The sequence below is a fragment of the Podarcis filfolensis genome (genome assembly GCF_964270895.1).
Source record: "Podarcis filfolensis genome assembly, chromosome: 14".
NCBI classification, from domain to species: domain Eukaryota; kingdom Metazoa; phylum Chordata; class Lepidosauria; order Squamata; family Lacertidae; genus Podarcis; species Podarcis filfolensis.
Window position 1 is genome coordinate 5208803 of NC_139616.1, and position 26241 is coordinate 5235043.

At 46.0% G+C, this 26241-nt stretch overlaps 2 protein-coding genes across 7 annotated transcripts in view; one reads left to right on the plus strand and one right to left on the minus strand.

Annotated features, from left to right (window-relative positions):
• The window catches only part of MYO1E (myosin IE), a 105181-nt gene extending 95590 nt beyond the window's left edge, over window positions 1-9591 (plus strand). For both annotated transcript variants that reach the window (XM_083586325.1, XM_083586326.1), the window contains exons 24-28: window positions 2485-2642; window positions 2757-2852; window positions 5363-5564; window positions 7382-7551; window positions 8456-9591. In XM_083586325.1, coding sequence (XP_083442451.1) covers window positions 2485-2642; window positions 2757-2852; window positions 5363-5564; window positions 7382-7551; window positions 8456-8532 — 703 coding nt within the window. In that variant the 3' untranslated portion in view covers window positions 8533-9591. The remainder of the gene's footprint in view (window positions 1-2484; window positions 2643-2756; window positions 2853-5362; window positions 5565-7381; window positions 7552-8455) is intronic.
• On the minus strand, window positions 110-23420 carry CCNB2 (cyclin B2). 5 transcript variants are annotated; one of them, XR_014541685.1, is made up of 10 exons: window positions 21845-23002; window positions 20918-20981; window positions 17737-17865; window positions 15139-15297; window positions 14026-14262; window positions 13101-13241; window positions 12566-12676; window positions 11311-11504; window positions 971-1756; window positions 110-326 (listed from the first exon to the last, which is right to left on the minus strand). XR_014541685.1 is itself a non-coding variant. In XM_083586911.1 (9 exons), exons 3-9 carry the CDS (start codon window positions 17863-17865, stop codon window positions 11382-11384), a joined length of 1056 nt encoding a protein of 351 aa, XP_083443037.1. In that variant the 5' UTR covers window positions 20918-20981; window positions 23168-23410; the 3' UTR covers window positions 9595-11381. The 5 variants fall into 5 exon arrangements, 3 of the variants coding, with proteins under 3 accessions (XP_083443037.1, XP_083443036.1, XP_083443038.1); XR_014541686.1 differs by lacking the exons at window positions 110-326; window positions 971-1756; window positions 20918-20981 and adding exons at window positions 9595-9966; window positions 23105-23420 and having other exon boundaries at window positions 21845-22502; XM_083586911.1 differs by lacking the exons at window positions 110-326; window positions 971-1756; window positions 21845-23002 and adding exons at window positions 15957-16112; window positions 23168-23410 and having other exon boundaries at window positions 9595-11504.
• Window positions 23421-26241: the final 2821 nt, after the last annotated feature.

A 26241-nucleotide genomic window follows, 5' to 3' on the forward strand; every position in this document is an offset into this window, starting at 1 on the left:
GGCTGAATCACACGAGTAACCACAGCTGTCCCTTTAGGGGCGTCAGCAAAGGCAGTTAGAAGTATGGCCCTGAGATAACTCGTGGTAATCACAAAGCACATGGTTGTTATTATTTATTAAATTTATATACCACCCTTCATCTGAGGATCACAGGGTGGTTTACAATATAAAAATACAAATATACATACTGTAAAAAGGTAAAGGACCCCTGACAGTTAAGTCCAGTTGTGAACGGCTCTGGGGTTGCAGCGCTCATCTCGCTTTACTGGCCGAGGGAGCAGTCGTTTGTCCGCAGACAATTTTTCCGGGTCATGTGGCCAGCATGACTAAGCTGCTTCTGGCAAAACCAGAGCAGTGCACGGAAACACAGTTTACCTTCCCGCTGGAACGGTACCTATTTATCTACTTGCACTTTGACGTGCTTTCGAACTGCTAGGTTTGACAGGAGCAGGGACCGAACAACGGAAGCTCACCCTGTTGCGGGGATTCAAACCGCCGACCTTCCAGTCGGCAAGCCATGGTTTAGACCACAGCACCACCCACATCCCTTATACATACTGTAGTAACAAACAAAAGCACTCCCCCTCCCAGTTTAAAAGGCCATAGATTGTTTAATTAGCCAAAGGTCTGGGAGAAGAGGAATGTTTTCACCTGGTGCCTAAAGATATGTAACAAAGGCACCAGGCAAGCCTACCTGGAGAGAGCATGCCACAAGCAGGGAGCCACCACAGAAAAGGCCCATTCTCGTGTTGCCACCAGGCCTCTTGCAGAGGAGGCACACATCAGGGTTCAGATCAGTGTTTGGGCCCAGTACTTTGTTCCTTGTGAAAGAGACCAGTAAAGGTAAACGGTAAAGGGGACCCCTGACCATTAGATCCAGTCGTGACTGACTCTGGGGTTGCGGTGCTCATCTCGCTTTACTGGCTGAGGGGGCCAGCGTACAGCTTCCGGGTCATGTGGCCAGCATGACTAAGCCGCTTCTGGGAAACCAGAGCAGCGCACGGAAACGCTGTTAACCTTCCCACCGGAGCGGTACCTATTTATCTACTTGCACTCTGACATGCTTTCGAACTGCTGGGTTGGCAGGAGCTGGGACCGAGCAACGGAAGCTCACCCCGTCACGGGGATTCAAACCGCCGACCTTCTGATTGGCAAGTCCTAGGCTCTGTGGTTTAACCCACAGCGCCACCCGCATCCCGAGAAAGAGACCAACCCTGCAGTAAAGATGAACATCAGTGTGAGAAGGGTGTCAGCATTTTCCTTATGGAATGCCTGGAATGACCTCCCCAGCTGGCCTTTGGGCCCAGTCATACAGCCCAGCCCTTTCACCAGGCTGAGCAGTCTGTTGAGGGAGGCGGGGTGTAGTGAGCTCACTTCCATTTGGTAGGAAGCACCAGAGTATGGCTTTCAGTTGAGAATTCTGGTTTCTGAATGAGGGTGAGACCCTGCTTGGGCCTGGGAGAAGGAGGGCCAACCCGTTTCTCACCTGGGCAGTGCCCTTGGGGGTAGGTGTCTCTTTCCAGGGCTCATTTTTCCAAGGTAGGCCCCTTCCCCCCAGGCTACTGTGGGGGGAGGAGAGACCACAGCCAGGTCCTTCTGGTTGCAGGAATCCCCACGGTTTCATCCCAGTCCAGCCCCAGGCCTTTTCCAGAAGCATGAGAAGGGATACCTTTTTCCACAGCTGGGCTTGCAAGAGAATGGCGACCCCATTTATTTTCCTTTGTGGCGATGAGGAGGGGGGGGAACTCGCTCTGCTCTGTAAGAAGGAAGAGGGAGAAATAAATGCTCCGTAAGGAGGAAAAATAAATTCTGACGCAAAGCCCACCATCCCAGAATGTTTGTTTTTTTAGGCAAGTCATTTCCCAGCTTGTGTAGGAGTCTCAAAAAAAAAAGGCAAGAAAAAAAGATAGTGAGTACATTTTGCTGGTATCATTTCCTGGCTGAGGCAGGGGGCTACGAATAGCTTTTTTGTAGCTCAGGGCTCGCTCTCTGTGTATCAGCTTGTTTGCTTTTTGTGCTAAGTGCATAATGCAAGGGTGGGCAAGTCTGCCGTCCGAAACACCCAGCAACCACATGATAGCAGCCCTGATGGGAGAGGCATATTCTTGTGCGGTGGGCATTCATTTCAGTGGAGCCTGACTTTAAATTTCACCTCCCACAGCAGCAGAGATTTTTCAGAATGTCAACAACTCTGCTCTTCAGAGATGAGACCAAACTTTGGGAAACAGACCCCACCTTTTGGGGTCGAGTGGGAATTTGTTTTCCGTGCCCCCAAATTATACAACGGTGGCGTCAGACCCTAGAGCCGCTTTCCTCAACCTGATGCCCTCCAAATATTTCGAACTACAACTGAAGCTGTGATGCTGAAGCTGATGGGCTGCAATCAATGGCTGCTCTCGGGCATGTGGGTGGTATCCTTCTCATGCAACTTGGTGGTATCCTTCTCATGCGGCTAACTGAGTTTTCCTGCCCACTTTGTTTCAGGCTTGAAGTGAAGCTAAAAAAGGAGAACTGGGGGCCCTGGAAGGCTGGTGGGTCCCGCCAGGTGCAGTTCAGCCAAGGCCAGGGAGACGTGGCCATTCTCAAGCCAAGTAATAAAGTGCTGCAGGTCAGCATCGGGCCTGGACTCCCAAAGAACTCCCGTACGTATGAAGTCCCCTGAGGTCACAAGGAGAGAGGGGGAGGAGGGCCAGCAACCATGACCCCTGGCCCCTGCTGCGCAGCTGCCTGAACAGGTGTTGCAACTTGCCTTGCAGGCCCCACCAGAAGGAATGTAACCCAAGGCAGGAGCTGTTCCAACAGGACCACACAGGGCCAGCACTACCCCATGAGGGCCGCACCGCCTCCCCCTGGTTTGTATTTTGAGGCAGATGTTGGCAAATGATGCTCTGGTGAAGGGAACAGACATGGCTAATCATGGAAGACTTCCGAACTCCTTGACTGGGGTGGAGGTGGGGAGGACACCTTTGATGGTTGTCTTTTGCCCTCTTCTGGAGAGATTCCCATTTTAGGAAGAGCTTCCCTTTTCCTGGCAGCTGTTTGGACCCATCAAATTTACGTGGCAAATTGGCTCCTTTGGAAATGAGGTTTAGCAGTCACACTTCTGTAGTGTGTGTGTGTGTGTGTGTGTAAAACACATCAGGCCAAGTTCAAGGTGGGACTGATTTGCTTGCGTGATTGCCTTACCCCCCATGTGCCCCCTCAACTGCTTCATGCCGATTAATACTTCTTCCACAGTTGTGAGAAATAAACTTTTTAATGTGGCAGCTCCTACACTTTGAAGCTCCCTGCCTATAAGCATCACACAGGCATCTTTGCCGCACTCTTTTTGATGCCTGCTTGAAACACCTTTGGTTAAGCAAGTCTGTCCAGACATGTAGATATTAAGGCATTTTAATCATTTTTGAATGCTTTAGAAAGAATTAATTATCTTTAACTGTTCTTAATGATAATTTTAATATTGGTTGTATCATACTTAGAGGTTTTACTACAATTCAGTGGTATATAGATTTTGTAAAATAAAGTAAAAATAAAATAAGGGCATAAGACCCCTGCTGGATGAAGCCAATGGCCCGTCTAGTCCAGCATCCTGTGTTCACAGTGGCCAACCAGATGCCCATTATGGGATGCCCACAAGCAAGAGCCTAGTGCAAGAGCAGCCTCCCCATTTGTGGTTCCAAGCAACTCGTATTCAGAGGCATATTGCCTCATGACAGTAGAGGCAGAATATAGCCACTGTGTCTAGCAGCCATTGATAGCCTTGCCTTCCATGCATTTGCCTAATCAACTGCATCTTGTAGTAGCAAATTCCATCATTTAACAATGCGCTGTATCCATGGTTTCACTATGTGCCATATGAATAAGGACTTTCTTTTGTATGTCCTGAATCTCCCAGCATTCAGCTTGATTGGATAACCCTGTTGGATTCTAGTGTTAGGAAAGAGGGAGACCAGCCACTTTTTCCATGCCGCACGTAATTTTGCACATTTTTGTATGTCTCCCACTTATTCAGCTTTTTTTCATGTTTAAAAACCCCCACCAATTTGCAGCCTTTTTTCCTCTTCCCTGTTTGATACCTCTTCAGTATGTTTTTCAGATGTAGCAATGATAACGAGGTGTAGTATTGACTTCTTCTTTTATGATCAGCTTCCTCAAGCCATTTCTGTTCTTATTTCTAAAGGAAAGGCAGAGTATATATATTTTTAACAAATGAAGTCCCAAAATTTGCCACACTGGTTTTTTTTCCCCCAAAGCAACTTCCATCGCCTATGAATGTTTGGGTGAGGGTGTTATACACTAGCCATGAAAGCTGAGAGAGGCAAAATTTCAAAGATAAAGGAAGGTAGAGCTGGAAAAGTGATTTTAAAAATGCAACCAGAATTACCAAGAGATTGGAATACAGTGAGTTGCCTTATCAAGAGTCGAATCCTTGATCTATCTTTCTCATTCTTGTTGACGCTTAACTGGCAGCATCAGCTCCCAGGGTTTCAGACCAGAGTCCTTTCCCCCTCGTGCCTGGAGATGCCGTGTCAGGGATTAAACCTGGGTGCTTCTGCATGCCAAGGCTGTGCTCTGCTATGGAGCCACTTTCTTCTTACATAGGAAGAAGGGCTAAAACATTTAGGGATTGAGCTGCTGTTGCTTTGAAAGACAGCTGGGGGAGGAGAACATGATAGAGGATTATACAACAGTGCTTAGAATTTTTCTCCCTTTCTTTCACATTGCTAGAACTCAAGGCCATCTGCTGAAGTTGACAGTAGATGCAAAAGGCTTGCACCGTACTTAGTTAATGAAAGGAGCTGCCTGCTGCGGCTGCAAAATGTGGTGTGATGGTCACTGGCTGACATGGCTTTAAAAGAGGATTAGGCATTGTAATGGAGGAAGAGGTCTGCCAGCAGTTATTGGCCATATTGGTTAAGCTTCCATGTTCAGAGGCGACGGCAGCGTGACATTTAATACCAGTTAGTGGGTAGAGCAGCAGCAGGAGTTGGCTTCCCCAAAACATCTGGTTGTCCACCACAGGAAGCAAAGTGTTGGGTGAGAGGATTCTATGCTGGCCTAAAGAGGCAAGGTCTGCTTTTGGTGGCTTTATGAAGACTGGACAGAATTTAACTGGGAGAATTTTCAAATGGGTAGCCCTTGTGCTAGTCTCTTGAAGCAAAAGCAACAAAGAGTCCTGTGGCACCTTAAAGGCTAACAAAGAAACATCAGTAGATATGCCATAATCCACAAGTCTTGTGCCACAAGACTCTTTGTTGTAACTGGGACAGAAGTTATCCAGACTTAGAAAGGTATTCTGAGAGGGTTCCCTGTGAATGGAGGGTGTGGGCTCCCCCAGGCTCACGTCTTGAACTATTTCTAGGTCTTCATCAGAATGGGGTGATAAAAATCCCACAGCACACACCCCACCCTCAAGGCCTCGCGAGCCAGCGAGGCAGCCAGAGAAGCCTGTACACCAGTATGGCGCAGCCCCCATTGCCTCAGGTCTTGGGTGGATCAGATCGAATTTCCCAGCAGCCAGACAGCTTGGACTTCCTCAAGGTCCCAGACCAAGGGGCAGCCGGGTAAGTGCACCATCCAATACATTTAAGTGGCTAGCTTGCTTGTCTGAAGTCAGGCAGCTGACTGGCTGAAGGGTTGTTCCTGGGTTCATGAAGTAGGTCTTCTGTGCCTGGCAGTTTCTGTGAACTGCAGTGGAGAATCTGGTGTCCTGCCAATTCTGTGTTCTGTAGAGTGCTTCATAGAGGCATCTTTTGACAGGTGGGCCCTTGATAGAGGCCGGTCATGATCCAGAGAAGCACATGTGTCAGGCCTGCTCCCCAGCTCTCTGTACCTGTTTGGGCAGCAACAGAAACTTGATGCATGCATTACTCCTATGTAGGGTATCCTTGAGGTTTTTCTTTTTTAACAACTGTATGTTGAGTCTAGTTGCCTATGTAGGAAGGCCAGCACACAGGTGCCTCTTCACATGTAGGGGCTCCATGACTAGAAAACCATGTGTTTCTTTAAAAGGGCAAAGCTAAAATGCAGGCCCCCGCCCTGGGTCTGTAGGTGGCTGTGCCTTACACACAGATAACACATCCACAGGGCCAGAATCTCTCTTTATATAGAGGTTTCAAGATGTATGAGAAATCTGGCTTAGAGTGGATAACTTCATCTCATTTCGCTGCAAAATGGAACATAGGAAGCTGCCTTTATAGCAAGTCAGACCACTGGTGCCCCTGCATTGAACATTATCACTTGGCAATGACTCTTGATGGTTTCAGAGAGGGGTCTTTGCCAGCTACACCTGGGAATGTGAGAGATTGAACCAGGGACCTACTGCATGAATAGCATGTTCCCTATCGCTGAGCTATGATTCACTCCTAAATATTAGTTACAGAAAGGTAGCCGTGTTGGTCTGCCATAGTCAAAACAAAAAAATTTTTTTCTTTCCAGTAGCACCTTAAAGACCAACTAAGTTAGTTCTTGGTATGAGCTTTCGTGTGCATGCTCATGTATCTTTCGTGTGTATCTGACGAAGTGTGCATGCACACGAAAGCTCATACCAAGAACTAACTTAGTTGGTCTTTAAGGTGCTACTGGAAAGAAAAATTTTTTCCTAAATATTAACATTTCCTAGCAATGTTCCCTGCCATCCTTTTCCCCGCAACGTGAACATGGGCTATGTCAGGGAGCTACGACTCATTCTCTCATACATGTGTATTTTTCTGTCTTTGATTTTTTTAAAAAATCATTTGCAGGGAAATAATTTCAGTGTACAGAACTCAGTAGGTTGGAGATGAATGTGATTAGAGGTGGTGCAGGTCCCTGCAGCTATTCTTCCTGGCTCAGATGATCAGTGTGTCTCTTATCTGATTTACAGATGTGGAAGGCACAAATACTGTTTTGAAACCATCTGTTGGGAGGGCAGCAGGAAATGCTGTTTGTGCTGTGGAGGGGTTAACTTTGTACAGTGGCCAGCAGTGCCACCTGCTGTTTATTCAGAATGACTGCATGCTTTCTGATGGGAATCCACTCATTCCACCTTTAATTCATGGGTTCACATTTAATTAATTAGTAGATTGTATATTTTTATAAGAAGGTGTGGAGTTCAAAGAGTCCTATTAGATGAGACCAAAAGTTCTTAGTCCAGAACAGGCATAGGCAAACTCGGCCCTCCAGATGTTTTGGGACTACAACTCTCATCATCCCTGACCACTTGTCCTGTTAGCTAGGGATTTTGGGAGTTGTAGTCCCAAAACATCTGGAGGGCCGAGTTTGCCTATGCCTGGTCCAGAATCTTCTTCCTCACCCCTTGGGTGCCTCTTATTCTAAGTGCCCAGGTGTGGCAATGAATCGTGGCTGCCAAGCCTAATGACTTTCCTGTGCGTCTCTGCAGCGTTCGCAGACAGACTACAAACCGGCCGCCACCTGCAGGGGGCAGACCCAAGCCACAGCCGAAACCAAAGCCTCAGGTACCCCAGTGCAGGGCGCTGTATGCCTACGATGCTCAGGACACAGATGAACTCAGCTTTAATGCCAATGATGTTATTGATATCATCAAAGAAGGTAAGGCCTCTTTGTTTTTACATTTTCTATTACCACTGGTGAGAATATTGAAAATATGTTCCATCTTTCCATCTTCTAGAACAGGCATAGGCAAACTCGGCCCTCCAGATATTTGGGACTACAACTCCCATCATCCCTGACCACTGTTAGCTAGGGATGATGGGAGTTGTAGTCCCAAAACATCTGGAGGGTCGAATTTGCCTATGCCTGTTCTAGAAGGACCCTCCCCCCCCCACCTCCGCTCCAGAGAAGCATCTGGAAGCTTTGTGCCTCTGCTTCTAGTTAAGCAGTTTGGTTAACCATCCCAACAGGGAAATGTGATTTAATTTTAACCATGGTTAGTTGTGGGGCTGTTTTATAGCCAACTTCATAAACCATGGTTTGAAGCAGACCTAGTATCCAGCCAGTTAATATTAAACTACAGTCCTAGTTGGACTACATGGGAAATGGTTTAACTAAAATCTAAATCTTTCAAACTCTTCTTTGGCTCTGTGGGAGAAGGGAAGAGACCAGGAAGACTCATTCACATGCACAGTGCACGGGTGGGGAACCTTTGGCCCTCCAGATGTTGCTGAACTGCAACTCCCATTATCCATAACCATTGGCCATACTTGCTGCAGCTGGTGGGAGTTATAGTTTAGCAGCACCTGGAGGGCCAAAGGTTCCCTACACCTGGCTTAGCAGTATGTGCAAATATGGCCACTCTCTTTTACCATCTCCCAGTTTTATTTATCTGATAAGTTCATTCTCACAAAGGTAAATGGCAGCATTTTGCTCCCACCCCTAGTTTTCTTTTAAACCAAGTCACTCCTGACGTAGCCATTTCCACAGCGGCAAGCTTGGAGAAGCGTACGTTGGGACAACCCACAGATTTGCTTCTAAACACACTCCCTTTCTTTTCCAGATCCCTCAGGCTGGTGGACAGGCAGGTTAAGAGGGAAAAAAGGACTCTTCCCAAACAATTATGTGACCAAAGTATAATCCTGCAGCCCCCTCAAGAGGCCCTTGCGACAGTAAAAGGTGCTGCTGGTTGTGCTTTTCCAGCTGCTGTGGTCTCCTTGTAAAGCTACAGTTCTGTGCAGCGTCAATAATAGACAGCAGTCGCTCCATCAGTGAAATTGAAAGGCAAAAGATGGAAGAGGGGGAAGTCCCCATGTTTACTCTCCAAAAAGCCAAAGCTGATGTGTCAGCTGCCCACGATACCAAACCAAGGAATTATTTATTTTATTGAATGCTTTTTTCTCATGAAGGAAGAAGAGTGTGTTTAAATTCCATTCTTTTTTTAAAAAATGCCTGAAAATAGCAAGGTGCTCTGTGAGGACTTTGGAAGAGTTACATACACACTTTTTACAAGTGCCTTTAGTTGCTCTGGTGACTTTCTTCTAAATTATGTAACAAAATAATGGCATTATTATGCACATTTCCTCTGTTGATGACTTTGCGGAGGATCACAGTAATAAGTTATGCTGCTACCTGCCTTAGAATAGTAGGATTCTATTTCTTCTTGGACTCTTGTCATTCTCTTCCCCCGAGCATGTATTTTAAAAGGCCTCACAGCAAGCTTGACCAGGTTTACTTGGGAGCTACAATGATTCTGCAAGGGCACTGCGACCAAAGAAAGGCAGCCTTGTATGCTGTAAATGGTTTGCGTTTATGTTGACTTGTTAATGTGGCTGGCCCATGTTGGTTTTTATTATTGATGCATCTGGTTGGGGGGGAGGGACCTTCCCAAGGAAGCTTTGTGCATTTAATGAATAGAACTTATGAAATATACATTTTAAAAAATCAAATAACAGGCAAACCTGTATGAATGTACACAGCAGTAACCCACTGTACTTAATGATAAAGGTAGCTCAGTTAGCATTTTGGGGCCGGGTACTTCTACCTATGCACTATTCTTTAAGGATAAAGTCAGTGTTACAAAACCTTGATTAAGCCCAGCTGCCTTTCCCATCAGCCACAAAGGCTGTTGCTTACCCAATGCATGTTAATTTATCCATTCTCTTCTCAACCATCATCAATAAAAACATAGGAACTACCGCAGCAGTGTGGGGGGCTTTTATCACAAGTGGGAATTATGTTCTTGTTAGTGGGAAGTACTGTTTAACAGTACACATTGCAGCTGCAGCATAAAAGGTGTTCCGAGAAAGGAACCGCAGCGTAGTGGCAGAGTAGCTGCTTTGTACACAGGGGGACCAAGACACATTCAATCCCTGGAGGTCTCATCAAGGTGGTTGGTAGGATGTGGCAGGTTCCACTTGCTCTGCATCTTATGGCTGCTGGCCCATCCTCCGTGGCCAAGAGCCTGCCAGACTCTGCACCAACCTTGCCTTGTCCTGAGGGGTCTGCAGATGGGGCCAGCTCCAGCCACCCTTCTCTCTGTACAGCATTAGGTCCTTCCACCATGACAGATGCCTTGAGAATAAAAACATTCATGCTGCTTTCAGGCATATTTAGCTGCTTTTGCTCCAGAACAAATCTAAGCAACATCAGGAAGTTCTGTGTCATAGGACCTCTGCTCTGTCAAATGTAGTAGAATAATGGAGCTCAGAAGCATGTAATCTCAAATCTAGCTGCAGCAAAGCACTGGAGCAGGAAGACAGAAGTGTTTTCAAGTGGCTTCCAGAAACGCTAAACTTTTAAAAGTAGCTGCTACCACCAGAAGTTCAACACACTCTGCCACAATACAAGATTTAAATGCTACAGTCAGAAATACTAAGGATGGGACCAACAAGCTTACAGAGAAAGAACAGCAAACCCCCCCTCCCCGCATGTCTATCCCCTTCCCACAGCACCCTACAATCAAGGCTCAGGCTGTATTCAGACACCAAGGGTGGGAGGACTAGGAGTGATTGGGCACCTTGTTCGTGAGGCTTTGTTAATCTCTAATTGTCCCATTTTACCTAAACCTGCACACACGGAACAATCCCCCCCCCACCAGGATTTCAGGCCATGGGTTTGACAAGATTGAAAATGATGGCTTAACCAGCCTCCGGCCTCAGCAGTAAGGCTGCTTAAACTTATTTGTAAATGGTAAAGCTAAGGCTTTGCCCAGAGCTTCTCATTTTCAAGAAGCAAAATATTTCAAATACTATCCTTTAGTAAGGTACAGTGGAATTCTTACTGATGCACAAACACAAAACTAGCCGTAACTTACAGGTATTTTAACACCATCAGTTTTACATCTCCTAAACTGTATAGAAGGCAAATTGTAACAAGGTGTGATTTATTCCAGATGTTTAAATTTGGTTACAAAAAATGCTGAAAATGACCAAAAACATTTTCTCTTGGCCTGTGAATGCCATTCTGGCTCAGTGCATCATTTTCATTGGGGGGGGGGCAGCAGAAGGTTGCTTCACCCTGAAGTCTTAATCAGTGTCTGGCCAAGAACAGCAAATCATTGTTGGCCAAGAAAACACACTGCAGTGAGGGGACCGCTTCTGGCTCCTGTGCATAAGGAGATGTGCAACATTTTCAAGGCATTGAAATGCTGTGGAGCAGAAACAAGAAAGGAAGCTGCCTCCTGGCCCTTTGGGGCTTTCACTTACCCTGGTAAGCCCAAGCAGCACATTGAGGAGGACAGCTAGAAAGAATGGATGGACTTGCAAGACTGCCAGACTAGCAGAGTGTTGCTCTGCCTTGGTAATGCCATTGTGACTCCTGCTTTTTGTTTTTGTAAAAGGACATTTTTTTTTACAATATCTTTATTATGTACAAGAATATGGAATATTTGTTTAAGAGCAACTCTAAAGCATTCACCTTAAAAAGACCCTCCAGAAGGCCACATCCAAAAACGGCATATTTTCTTCCGTGTAATGATTGGGCAGTGCTCACATCAGCTGCCTGGCTTCACCCAGCAAAGGCGCTGCAAAGTCTTTAATGCTGCTGGAGTTCAGCTGAGGGATAGTGCTGATCCTCAGGAATTTGCTGCTAGAATATTTGTTCTTGACAGCCTGTCAGGGGTGTGAGGCGGGAGAAGGTTAGGTTGCAGAGAATATGTTTACCTTGCTGCAGGAATTAAGCTGCTGGTTTTGTTCCTGAGAAAGTCATCACTTACACTTGACTACTTGCAGGAGAATGTCAAATTCTCTCAACATCTATTGCTTTTACTTTTATTTTTGATGGCAAAGAAATCAAGATCTCCCAGCACCCTGCTGCTCTACTTTCTTTGGCCTAAGGGAAAAGGTTTGTGCTCATCTGATTCCAACATCCCAAAACAGAGCACCCAGAAAGGCAGCCTTTGCAAACATGGTGCGCTCTAGGTGTGTTGGCTTGGGCTCATTGGAGCTTTAGCCTAAAACATCTGGAGGCCAACAGCTTGGTGCAGTAAGATATTGATGCAAGTGCTCCTTGCTTGTGTTATCGAAAAGAGGCAATCAGAAAAGGAAAGAACAGTAACATTCAGACTATACAGGCTCGAGTGTCAGATGTTTCAAGCTAAAAGGGGCTTCCAGCAAAGGAAGCACACCAACACCCAGGAGTAGGGGGGGGTGTAATTTTTTGCCCTTGTTTTCTATATTCCTCTTGTGAGCATGCAGAACAGTCAGCATGCTCACCAGAAGCAAGTGGACAAAGTGGTCTCCTCCCCTCCCCCTTTGGGGTAAGGAGCACAATTCAATGCTAGAGCACCTGGTTTAGTACCAGGTTCAAGCCATAAAAGCTTTTGCCATTCAGTGTAGAAAGTAATGAACTAGGCGGGCTAATTTGGTCTAAATATATAAAGCAGCTCCTTGGGACTTCAGCTGTCCCCCCATGATCACAGATGGAGGGGTGGCAGCAGTGGTAGAGAGGTTCTAACCCCCAATATTAAAGGAAGAGCCAGCACCCAGATCTCAAAGCATCTGGACTTGCCTTATTTTAAGAGAGTGGCAGTTTGCATTCCAGGCTCCCTCCCTCTTGCCCTGTTCTCTTTCCTGGGGTGAACACACCCACCCATGCCCCACAGTAGTTGGCTATAACAGGAACATTAAGCCTAATAGCAGCCAAGGCTGCTCAAATAGGAGCAGATACTTACAAGGTGTTTTGTTAGATTCCTGTTGACTCTGACAACATTCTTGGCCATGTGCTCCATAACAGGGGTAAGACTCTCCTCTTCATATCCAGTATAATAGCACAGCTTGGGGTTCTACAAGGGAGAGGCGGCGGTGGCTGTCAAAGCCTGCCCCAAGAGCACTGTAAACCCCCACCTGCCAGGGCCACCCGTAGTAGCTAGGCAGGACCCAGCAAATCCTTTTGAGCTGTCAGTGGACCTCACAAGCAGACTTGCTCAAACATTTGTGAGTCAGTAACTTGTCTGTAGGTTTGCAGGACTGCTTTAAAAGCATCTTAGAGCAAATTGATTTCTGACTAGGTTATGATGCCGGTAGGGCCTGAAAGCACCTGTGGCCAGCACCTTGCTCATGCTAAGAAGGTCCGGGTCAGTGCCTGGAGGCAAGGAATGCCAGGTATTCTCTTCACAGACTCTCCGCAGGGGCCTCTAGTCCAGTTACTTGGGAGGAAGATGTGGACTCTGCCCCCTTCCATACCGCTTTCACTCAACCAAGACTCACCCACTGCCCTTCTGAGAAGACCTTCCGAGACAGGCAAATTGCTGCAGCTGCAACCTCTGAAGGATTATAATGCACCATATTGTAGTCCAAAAGGGTCAGCTCCATCAGGTACTTTGCTAGTAGGTACGATTCAGCAGATGCCTGGCAAAACAGGAAGAGCACTTGCTTGAATGCAGCCTGCCTCTAGTTTTAATGCCTACCCAGAGAAGCTCGTGTATCTTTGATTTTACTGGAACTTGTAACTAGATCTAGAGCAACCCCCACAACCCTGATACTCTCCAGGGTTCTGGACTACAATTCCCATCAGTTGTGGTCCAAAATATCTGGAGGAAGCCAGGTTGGCAGGGGTGGCGGCTTAAGTCAAAGGAGAGTTCTTATCTCCCTTCCTAGCTGCTGTGTCCCTCTTCATGACTAGGTGCACTTGCCTTCTCTAAGAGCCTGTGCTTCAGTCCTGGATCATCATAAGCACAAGTACAGTCAGCTCTTACTCATCCTGTGGTCCCTTTTCTTTCATCTAGCCTCTCCCTTAATAGCTGCTTTGTCTATGCTGATTTAGCCACTTGCCAGAGGCCTTGAACCCGTGTTCCTCTCCAGCCCCTTGCGCATTTGTGTACTTAAAGAGCAGAAACAAAAAATAGCTTTCATGGGAACAGAGGGCTTGCACAAATTAGTGCATTCACCTCTGGAATCTACACACAGCACCAGGAGACTCTTATTTGGCTTGCACATGCCCCCTCCTCTCATTACCAGATACTGTAGTGCCCAAGTGATGCCATGGTTGGGTCCCAGACCTCCTTCCCACTCACTCCAACACACATGTGGACACTCCTTTCAGAAGAGGCTGGTCAGCACCCCCACCCCTCAACCATACTCAACATCCTATTACCAGGCTACCCAAGCTCAAGGTACTGGCAGATGGACCTACATCAGAAACTTTGGCTATTCGCCTCAGGAAGTGGAGTGGTAGCGGTCTTCCTAAGGCAAAGTTAAGCTCCTTAAGGATCTTCTGCTCCGTTGCCCGGATCTGAGTCGGTGTGTATGCTCGGTCGGTCATGTAGACAAAATCCAAAATACTTGGTGGATAGATCTCTTCATATTTTGCAGCCAGAAGCATCGCAGTAACACCAACCAACTGGAGTTCCTTGCGGGAGACAGGCTGAGCCTAGTTTGACACACACAATACTGGTTGTATTACACAAATGTTGAGACACAAATGTTGAGATATTGAGACACTGCCTTGCTCCTCACTTCTGCACAGGAACAGCTCTCAGGAACTGACAGAGAGGTTACTTAACAGGACCTTCTTTATAGTTCTCAATAGTTTGGGTTTCAAGTGTGATGGTGTTTTGGAATCAAGATAGACGGAGACCACCCTGCCCTCTGCGAAATCAGCTGCACCATGGTCTCAGAGGGCTGTGTTCTGCTACCTACAGCTTCCCAGAGATACAACTCCTAGGAGCACTTTGGAGAAGCAAGCACCTCACGTTTTAAAATGGGGATGCTTCCAGAGTATGTCCACCACCTAGTTGAAGCTAAGTTGGTTTGAGTCTGATGAGTGCCTAGAGGGTCGTCATGCACACGCATGACACTTTGGGTCTCATGTAGGAAGTGGGGGGCATATAAGCATAAGGAAACCAAAGTTTGGCTGACTGGAATGTAGTGAGTGCCAACAACAAATTCCCAGTATACCTTAATTCAAAGCATGGGGAAGATTCCAGTCACTGCTTTTACATCCCAGTGTGAGAGATTAAGCCCATGCTTAAACCTCCCTAGTTGACAGTGTCCACTCTTTCAATATCAATCTCCCACCCCCAGTGTGATGATGCCTTCCGTGCCCTGATAGGAGTTGAGGTCCAAAACATCTGGAAAACACCACACTGCAGAAGGCTACTCCACAGCTCAGTCTATGCAGCTAGGAACCCCAAATCCATCCACCAAGCCCCCACCCAGCAAAAGCGTCATCTCAGAGCTCAAAACAGGAGTTTCATGCACAGCTCCACCGTTCAAGCTTCATATGTGCTATAAATGCCAAGCTTACTTGCAAGAAGCGATCTATGATGGCCACACACATGTAGAGAGTGTCCTGCATAAGTTGGAACCTTGCATGGAGCTGGATCAGCCAGTCAACAAGAATGGCCCGCATCCGCCCATTGATCTCTGTGCCATCAAGGTAGAAGGGAAAGACACGCTGCTGGACCTGTTGGAGAGGGTCAACTAGATCAGAGGCTTGTCCCATGTTTAGATAGCTGGCAAGGGGGGAGCAGCTAGAAGGGAGTCAGACCCAAAATGCATTTGTCAGGGTTCAGGTCCCAAGGACTCCGGGGCATGCCTGCTCATTTGTTAGCAGAATGGCAGCTCCAAGTAGGTGTGTGGTTCTAGGAAGAACTCGTGATGCAGTTGATTCATTAGTAAAAATTTACTAAGGCAAAAATAAGCTTGACAGTTCAATACCAATTCCCTGGAATGGCAATCTCTTTACAATCCAGTTGCAGCAAAATATAACAGTAAAAAACTTAAACGTACTATATACACTAAGCAAGTAAAAATCAATTCAGAAAAAGAGTGAAGGAACAGCAGAGAGAGTGAAAGCAAGAATAACATGAGATCCTGTTGGACTGCATTCATAGGCAGACCTTGAAACACAACGAACTCATGCCAGCTGCATGTCTGTTCCCTTGGAAATCTTCCAGACAATCTGGAAAATGCTAGAACATTTCTGTTAGCTTCTACAAGCTTCCATGAGTTCTGTACCTCAGAAAAGCCATCACAGCTGACAGGATTCCCCATCCAACAGCAGCAGCCCAAACACCACACACCAAGTGGGAAGGAGGATGTTTCGCTGCCAGGCATAAATACCTCCAGTTGCCTCAGGTACTGGTAGATATCCTTCACGTAGTCACTGCACATCTGGGGGTCCTCCCTGTCACCAGCATCAATATCTTCTATATTGCCCCGCAGCATCTCAGAAAAGGCTTGGCACAATTCCACTTCCATAGAGAATGAATTGGGATCCTAGTTTAAGAAGCAACCCCCCCCCCCCGACACACCCCAGTTGAAATTATTTTTAAATGGTACTTTGTTTGATTTTCTTTATATTTCACCCTGCCCCTTTTTGATTTAATATTGTTAACCACCTGGTGACAATTGGGTAGAAAAGCAGGATGCAAGTTTAATAAATAACATCTAAGAAAAAAAGATAGCAGAAGTGAAGCCACAACACCAAATGGGAGATTTTGGAGGCCCACCAACGCTCTTGTAACAAGCTACAGAAAGAGGGGATGGGAGAGGGTGTTCCTGATCACTTCCTGCTCAAGGTCCCTTGCACGCTTGCACTCGCTCACCATTTGCCAAGCACCTGGCCCTTGCTTTCTTCCAAATAATTATCTGGCAAGGTGGGTTATACTTGCTCAAGGGCACACAGGTCAACATCAAGTCTCAAGAGGAGACTGAACCCACATGTGCCTTTCACCAAATGAGGATAGAAAAACTTGCATATCACTTGCAACAGCCACATTCCAAGAGAAGTGGCATAACTTGCATCTCACTTAGGAAGAATAAGCCTCCCCCCATGCCCTCTTCATCCCATGTCCTGCAAAGCAATGCTGGTGAAACCAAGGTACTTGAAACTTTAGGGGTGAAGAAAGCAACTGGATCCATTCGCCTGTAGCACCAGACATCTGCCTGAAAAGGTCGAAGGATTAAACTAGGACCAAGCAGATTCCAGCAGCACCAGTAGAGCCGGCTAGTCCTCCTCCACTTTGGTCCAAACATGCTTGTCAAAAATAGTAATTATTAATTGGGTTGGGAGAGCCAACTTAGATGAACTGTAGGAGCACAGTTGGCCGTGAGAACATGGGAAAATGTTTGGGTATCAGACACTGAATTTGTTGTACTGAAGACAATGAATTAATTAATTAACAGGCCTCTTTACTAAACATCTGTAAACTACACTGCAACTTGTGGAGGTAGGAAGCAGAAAAGGGGAGAACATTTAGAGAGGTAGCCAGTGCTGTGGTGGAAAGAGTCAGGAACAGAATTTTTTTTGGCTTCTAAAAATCCCCAGGCAGCACCAGCCACTCCCCGCTAGACAAAACAAAATAAAAGCAGTACGCCACCAATATGTGGTCTTCGCCATGGGACCACATCCAACCAGTGCTATATCACCTGCACTGGCTCCCAGTTGAGTACAGGGTCAGGTTTATGGTGCTGGTTCTAACCTTTAAAGCCCTATACGACCTGGGACCCTCATAACTACGGGACTGCCTCTCCTAGTACGCCCCGCGGAGGACCTTATGGTCCGCAAACAATAACATCTTGGAGGTCCCGGGCCTCAAGGAGATTAGACTGGCCTCGACCAGAGCCAGGGCCTTTTCGGCCCTGGCCCCAGTCTGGTAGAATGCTCTGTCGCAAGAGACCAGGGCCCTGCAGGACTTGACATCTTTCTGCAGGGCCTGCAAGACGGAACTGTTCCACCAGGCCTTTGGTTGAGGCTCAGTCTGACCCAGTGGCGGAGCTTCATGCTCTGGCACCGGGGGGCGGAGAGCAGGCGGGGGCGGGGCTGGCACATGTCCCGGGGGCGTGGCAAAGGCAGAAATGCAAGAGGCAACGCCCCCCACAGCTAAAGGGCTAAAGTTACCTTGAATCCTTTGGGTCTTTGGGTCACCATCCTGTTGCTGATTTCTTGCAAAGGTCCCCGTGGACCATTCAACAGGCTGCGGGTCTTGCCATGATCTACTGTCATGTCTTTCTTCAGATGGTTTAGCATCTAGAAAGTGAGGACCAGGCATTACTTCTTCAACGGGCTGTGCCCGCTCCCAGAACCCACTGATTAAGACTTAGCCACTATGTGGGCCAGCGTACTAGATTCTAAAAAAGGCCCAGAACATTCTGCAAGGTCATCCACTCTCGAGACTCTGCAAGCTAAATTATGTAGTTGTAGGCACTGCATGTCTTATTGCTTAAGCAACACTACCAAAATACTGTGAAGATTGACTTCCGGGTTGGCGCCTCCGGCAATGGCGGAGCTCCTCCGATCGGGAGGGACTCGCTCCGTGAAAAGCAGGGTCTGACCGCCACGACGAAGGCGGAGACCCATTGAAATCACAGGCGGGAGAAGCCTGTGAACTTGGGATTCGGCTGGCACCCTTTGCGCCTCCCCTACTCGCGGGGAAACCCTATTTTGGGGATCCGGAGCGACGTGGGGTGAGTGGCACGGTGCTTTGAATCGACTGCTTCTTTCACGGAGTGAAGCCGCATAGCTGCTGCCGGAGAGCGCTGACTTTTTCCTGTGGACAATTGGATTTTAAACAACTACCCGTGAGTAGAACGGAAAATTGGATCTTGAAATACTTTAATTTGGCACCGAAGCGGGAAGGTTCTAAACAGGAAGTCCGCCTTCCGCTTTTGTAAATAGATTGAAGCAAAGACGCTACAAGCTAAAGTCTCTGGAAACTTTTGACAAAGGATTAAATTTCCATCGGTCAAAAATATAAAACCCCCCTTGAAAGCAGGAGAAGAGGGGGGAAGTTTTGGACCTAGTGAGCCTGCAGGAGAGAGTGAAAATTAAATTACCACTGCTCTGAACCTGGGAACGGGCTGCTAGATGACGTTTGGGGAATGTTCATTGACAGAACGGATTTGACAGCTAGCTAAAATAAGAAAGATACTGTTTCCATTGTCCTCTTCTGCGTTCAAAAAAGGAGGAAAAACTAACTGAAAATCGAAACTATTTTTATTTGCTCGAATTGTGCTTGAAAGAATTGATACAAGTGGAGACTGTTTCCCTCTAGAGGGAGCATGTGAAACTGTTACAGGAGTGTAACAGGGAGATCTCCAGCTGCAAGATAAGGATTCTGAGAACCAGAGCTTGACCTTGGACCATTCAAAATGTTGATAGGAGAAGCTATTGTGACTGTATTATATAAGATAAACTACTCGCTGGAACAGCTTCATAAAAAGACAGATGACACGATCTTTAAAATTGTTAACTTGGAACAGAAAGTGACTAATTTGAGTCAAAAAACGAGTACCAACACAGAAACAATTCAGGACTCGGCACAGGAATACACCCTGGCAGGACAAATGGTGGAGGAAAAGGAGAAAGCTGTTGTTGTGAAACCTAAAGTAGTACAAGCGGGATCCTTAGTTTTTCAGAAGCAAATTGAGGATTATAAATTGAGGTCTTCCATGATTGAATCTAGCAAAAGTCAGATTTTGAGGATTGGATCCCAGCTTGGACTGAAGAAGGAAAGTTGGAAAGATCCTTCTATCCAGGGATTGACTGACTTTTGGGACATGGGTTTGGGTTTGGAGGAGCCTGAAGTTTTGGGGGCCTTTAGATTTGGAGGAATCCTGAAATACGTCCTGAAACACTTTATGGACTTTAGTTTTAATCATGGAAATTTGGCTGAACTGTCCAGAAGGAATAAAAGTACTGTTAGGTTGCGGTTTTCCCGAGATTTGCTCCTGAGCATTAAAGAATATGAAGAAGATCTGCAGAAGGGACTTGGAAAAGATTTAAGAGCCTCGGACATAAGATCTCCAGGTTGATGGACTATATGGATCTGACGGAAAGGACTGGCAGAATCCGAAACCAGGGAAAGGAGATGGTGGAAGAAGACTGGAAAATTTAAAGTGTATATTTAGAAATATTGTAAAAGTAATGACTGTTAGAAAAATGGTGGAATGATATTTTATGGATTTAGCAGAAATGCTATAAGAAGTTAAGTATATATAAGTAATTTAGTCTTAATGGGAAATAAGGTTAAAAAATACGTTATTTATGATATGATAGAAAATAGAGAAAGATGGAAAGGATTTGCTGAAACAAGTACTAGAAGTGGGATACAAAAAGGGAGGTGTGAGGAAGTCGAGGAAACAAGGGAATGAAGGAGAGAGTATGGAAAAGGAGGGATGTTTTTAAATTGTTTTTGTTTTGCTTCATTTATGTGTTTAGTTTAATGGGTTCAGGTTGGGTTTTGTATTGTTTATATATTGTATTGTATTGTATTTGCTTTTTTTTCTCTTTCGTTTTTTTTCTTTTCTGTCTTTCTTTTTCTTTCTTCTCCTTTTTTGTAACTTTTAAAAGTAATAAATATTTTTTTTTAAAAAACAAAATACTGTGAAGATTTCTGCAAGTTCAGCCATAGAAAAGGTGGGACATCAGACAGGATGACAAATAAGCCCACAGTTTACATGCCGGTTACGCTCCAGGGGCCACACCTAAAGCCAAAATCACATATAGTCAAAACCCATTCGGTTCAATGGTGGGTGAGATTGCCAAAGTCATTTTTTCACAGAACCCCACCCCCTTTCCTCCAGTTTATATTATTACTGTATTTAAGTATCACACACACAAAACTGAAGTTAAATGTGTGTAAATTGTGGGATTACTGTACGCACACACCTGGATTTTGATTGTCATTTCCCACACACTTCCAAGAATATATGTGTAGCCTTAGAGTTTTGATGCCAATAGGAATGAATTCTGTACCAGCTAGTAAAGCTTATGTTTTATCCACTCCTGGGATGGAATAAGAGAATTGTACAGTTTGAAGGCGTCAAAGATCTTCTATGGGCCAATAAATCATGGCATATGCCCCCTATGCTCAGTACCACACTTCTACAAGATAAAGAAGCTATTGCACTGCACTGGAAAGAACGTTACCAGCATCTTCTTAACCGCAACTCCCCCATCCTCTCACAAATCCCACAAAAACAAATTAAAGATGAGCTTGCAGTACCTCCAAATCTGAGAGAGTTGTGTACAGCTATTAACCAAATGAAAAACAACAAAGCCAGAAGACCTAATGGGATACCTGCTGAAGTCTTCAAAGTGGGTGGAATCGAACTTACACAACTTCACAAGCTCATCGGAAAAATCTGGGAGAGAAAGGAGATCCCAGCAAACTTTAGGGATGCCAAAATTATCAATCTCTTTTAAAAAAGACAACAGAACAGATTGCAGAAACTATCGAGGTATCTTTTTATTAGCTGCAGCGAGCAAAATTCTTGCAAGGATCTTAGCAAACCGTCTCTTAACAATATCCAAGGCTACCCTTCCTAAATCCCAAAATGTTTTTAGACCTTCTAGGGGGACAGTGGACATGATTTTCACTGCTTGACAGCTTCAAGAAAAATGCAGAGAGCAAAACCAACCCCTGTATATGGCATTTATTGACCTTACTAAGGACTTTGACACTGTAAATTGTAATGCCCTGTGGACTGTCCTTCTGAAAATTGGATGCCCAGATAAATTTGTGAACATCGTTCTGCTCCTGCATGACACTATGACAGCAACAATCTCAGATAACAATGCTTCTCAAAGTGAACCATTCATAGTGGGATCAGATGTTAAACAGGGTTGTGTTATCGCCCCAACTCTATTCATTATTTTCATTGCCATGATCCTACACTTGGTCAAAGGGAAACTCCCCACCAGAGTAGAAATCATATATCAAACAGATGGAAAGCTCTTTAATCTGAGTAGGCTGAAAGCAAAGAGTAAAGTTACCGTAACTTCCACCTTAGAGCTTCAGTATGATGACAATGTAGTGTGTGCACACTCAGAGGATGACCTCCAAGCCATCCTAAATATCTTCACAGAAGCTTACGAAAAGCTTGGCTTGTTGCTCAACATCCAAAAAACCAAAGTGCTGCACCAACAAGTACAAAATAACCCCTCTGCAGCACCACAAATCCAACTCAATGCTGTAACATTGGAAAGTGTTGATCACTTTTCCTACCTGGGCAGTTATCTTTCCACAAGGGCTGACACTGATGCCAAAATCCAGCATTGCCTGAGCTCTGTGAGTGCAGCTTTCTCCCAATTGAAGTGCAGAGTGTACGAGAATCAGGACATTTGCAGGGAAAGCAAAATGCTTGTTTGCAAAGCTATTGTACTACCAACTTTACTGTACACTTGTGAAACATGGACCACTTAAAAATGCCATCTCCAACTACTTGAAAGATTTCATCAGTGGCGTCTGAAAAAAATTACACTTCACTTGGGAAAACAGGTGAACTAATGCCAGTGTACTGGAAGAAGCAAAGATCACCAGTGTTGAAGCAATGATTCTTCTACATCAACTTCTTTGGACTAGTCACGTTGTTCAGATGCCTGATTATTGCCTTCCAAAGCAACTACTCTATTCTGAACTTAGAAATGGAAAGCGTAATGCTGGTAGTCAACAAAAGAGCATTAAAGATTCTCTCAAGGCAAATCTTTAAAAATGCAGTATAAGCACAGGTGATTGAGAAACACTGGCCTGCGAGCGCTTCAGTTGGAGAACAGCCTTTATCAAAAGTGTCATGGACTAGAACTCTGGATGAAAGGGAGAAACAAGCTCAGAGGAAGGCAAACCCTCACTGTGATCAACTCTTGCCCAGAAACCTATGTCCCCCCTGTGGAAGGATGTGTGGATCCAGAACTGGCCTCCACAGTCACTTATGGACTCACTGTTAAAACCGTGCTCATGGAAGACAATCTTACCTGGCTATGAGGGATCTCCAAAGAAGAAGGAGGGGTGGAGGAGAGAACAGTGGAAACCAAGTTTTACTCAGAGTAAACCCACTTAAATTTATGAGCATGACTATGCTGGGTCCTCTAATTTTAATGCCTCTGTTTTGAGAAAGACTTTGCAGCAGAGCACCATATTCACCCCCTTGGAATCATTTATAAGCAGCTAGATATTACAGAAGGCCCCAGGGGTTTACAACGAAAATGCCACTAGTGGGCCCAGAGAAAGTGGAGCCAGTCCTAGAGGGAAACTTGACCTTCTGCGAAAGTCTGTCAAATGGAAATTTCTCTACACCCAACAACGATACGTGACCAGCGCCGGTAGCTCTTCAAGGGGCAGCGCGTTCCGAAGGCACAAAAACGACAGTCAGGCCAAGGGCGGCTTCTTGGCCCAGGGGCGGAACCACCCCTCGCTCCGGCCTTGAAACCCCAACGAAGCTTTCCCCCTAGACCCCAGACCTGGCCGGGGGGGGGGGCAACAAGAAGCCCAAGAAGCGGGTCAGTCTCGGAGCACCCAAGCGACCCTCGGACCAAGATACGCGTCACGGACCTCATGCACACGTGCAGCTGGAGCCGCGCACGAGTGGAGCACAAGCCCAAGGAGGAGGAAAGCCGGTTCGTCACACGTTGCCACTAAGCCAGTGGCGGGGAGTTTCACAGGCCACGACTCAACAGACCCCTTCGTAGCTGCGCCGCCATGGCCAGCACAGCCGGCTCCTCGCGCTTTTTGAAGGCCGCCGCCGCCGCCTCGCCCTTCTGAGGGGATCCTAGCGGCGTCGCCATTGGCTCCTCGCGTCGAGCCCGCCTCGCACAATTGGCTGCCACTCTCTTGCGCCCGCCCCTTATGCTTGTGTTGCCAAGGCGACTGCGGCCTTCAGCTGCGGGCTCCGACGCCCGAGAAGGGCGAGAGGTGACGCATTCTCTCAGGGGCCGCTAAAAGCGCGCAAGGCGACATGGGAGTTGTAGTCCTGCCTGGGAAGAGAGGAGCATCTTTAGGAGTTTTTGCAAGTCGTCGGTTCGAAACCCGCCGTTCCTTTGCGCGGAAAGTAAACAATGGCTGCTTACAAAGATCAGTAATGAGACAGCCCCTGTCTTCAGCTTTCGAGACTCAAAGACAAAACACAAAAGAAACGGGGACTGAGAGGGAGGAGGGGAAAAGTAAACCCGGGCACTTGTTACAAAGTTCTTCCCATGATCAGCTGGAATGGAAACGGTTCAAAGGAGAGAAGGCCAGTTGCTGGTCTCTCGGATGAGTTGATGGAGAGGCCCTGCATCCCCATCCCAGGCCCTTTACAGTAACCTCATGCACACTGGAACATAGCTGTCAACTTTTCCCTTTTCTTGCAAGGAATCCTATTCGAAATAAGGGAATTTCCCTTTAAAAAAGGGGAAAGTTGACAGCTATGCACTGGAATGACCCACAAGAATTGCCCTGCTGGGTTCCTCTGTTACTCGCTTGCAAGTGATGCTTGGTCTGCCCCATGGTAGCGATATTTAAGAAAAATAGTTTTGTGACCTGGTATTTGGGCCATGATTATTTTAGGGTGTGGTGTGGTCCTATGGATAAAATTGCTGTTACTTTTTACATTCTATTTGATTCTGAGATTTTTCTATTCTTCTGACATATGGTTATCTTCTTACTGCTGTTTGCTGCACTCTGGTCCAGAGGAAGAGCGGGGTACAAAATATTGAATGAATGTCCAGTCCAATGTGGGATTACTTTTAATGGGTTATGAAACAGATTCCTCTAATGAGATATGTCTACTAATGACTGAATTTATTTCTGGGTGCAGTTAGAATCTTCTCAAGTGCAGCTACCTGACAAAATGCAAACTGGTTTGTAAGGCCATCTGCTAGGAAAAGCTGTGCTTCTAACAGTTTCAAACCATCTGATATTCTAATAATTTAGAAAGTTGTGATACAGTTGAAACCCTCAACTACTCCCTTCATGCAGCCGTTCTGCTTTTATTCTTAAATAGCCCATGTAAAGATTGACATCTTTTGTCAGATTATTTGTTTAAACAGAAAGGAATTATATTCACAGAAGGCAAAAACAAAACACAATTTTATCACTCTTGTTATTTTTATTGCATACAAAAAAATAGTTTTGAGCAAGTTTTTAAAAAGGGATTCCATGTAGACTATTGAGTGTTATGTTCCAGCTCAGTGATTATACTTTGAAATGTATGGTGATGGATCCAGGCTAGTTTACTCTGTGTTTTGATTCTCTTACTGCATGCCTAGCTGTAACTTTCAAAACACAACTGCTCCTGCACGCCCACTTTTGACAATACTATGCCAGGAAATGCAACCAGCTTCTCTACTGCTCCTTTACCCACCCATGGGAGACAGGGGTGCCCAGGATATTGGTGGTGGCAGGTAAGGGAGCCTAGAAGACAAAGGCAAGGGTCCTTGAAGGACAATGTGCCAGACCTGCCTTCAGGCTTACACCCCAAAGTCAAAACCTTCAGCTGATCTCCCTCAACCCCGCATTATGACCTCACAGGTTAGTAATGTCAGCCTTTCACCTTTTATGTCTATCATTTTAGTGTGAGGATTGCGATATCCCTCTAGGATGAAGAGCTGTTTGACACTGGAACAGACTTTTTCAAAAGGTGGTGCACTCTCCTTCATTGGAGGCAGTGGAGTGCAGTAAAATTTATAGGAGTATCGGCCCTCCCTAAGCCAGCCAAGAGCTTCCCAAGCTTTGGGAAGGAGGTGCCAGAGAACACTTAAGGGACCTAGCCCCCTAGTCCACTACCTGGAGGTTATTAAAGAGCAGTTGGATGACCATCTGTCAGGGATTCTTTAGCTGTAATTCCTGAATTGCAGGAAGTTGATGACCTTTGGGGTCCCTTCCAACCTTTCAATTCTATGCGTCTATGAGGAAAGCCTGGATATCACTGTCCCTTAGCAAAAAAAACCAACCCAAGTTATATGAATCTCTAGACCATGGGTAGGCAAACTAAGGCCCGGGGGCCAGATCCAGCCCAATTGCCTTCTAAATCCGGCCCGCGGATGGTCCGGGAATCAGTGTGTTTTTACATGAGTAGAATGTGTTCTTTTATTTAAAATGCATCTCTGGGTTATTTGTGGGGCATTGGAGTTCATTCATTCCCCCCCCAAAATATAGTCCGGCCCCCCACAAAGTCTGAGAGACAGTGGACCGGCCCCCTGCTGAAAACGTTTGCTGACCCCCGCTCTAGACCTTCCAAAAAGGAATTAGCCATGTCTATCAAACAATGCAGGAATTGCATTCAGGTTTCAAAAAACACCCACACCAAAGCCAAAAGGTGTTCTTAGCATCACTCAAGAATCCATAATGTGCTCTCTCTTTGAATCCTAAATAGCTGCAGTGAATTTTGCTGGAATCATCTCTTCATTACATTGCATTGTGTTCCTTTTGTGATGCTACTATAGGCCTTGAAAAAAATTAGCTATATGTTGCCAGCTTCTTAACATACTGTACTAGAAAAAATCAGTCCCCATTAGAACTTGATTAAGAAAGCACAGTATGCCCACAGTAATTAACAGCTTGAAGATATCTTGATTGAGGCATAATGAATGTACACAATAGCACTCCCTTGTTCACCTCATTTGGAGAGTGATATTGAAACTATAACC

Bases quoted from the DNA above. Each gene is read 5' to 3' on its own strand.
- CCNB2 (XM_083586910.1), bottom strand. From the start codon at position 21,895: ATGCTGGATTTTGGCATCAGTGTCAGCCCTTGTGGAAAGATAACTGCC. The intron at 15,298-15,956 runs GTATTTATGCCT...CCTCTCCAACAG, and splicing joins AGTACCTGAGGCAACTGGAG to GTCCAGCAGCGTGTCTTTCC. The intron at 12,677-13,100 runs GTGAGTCTTGGT...TCTCCCTTGTAG, and splicing joins TCTTCTCAGAAGGGCAGTGG to AACCCCAAGCTGTGCTATTA.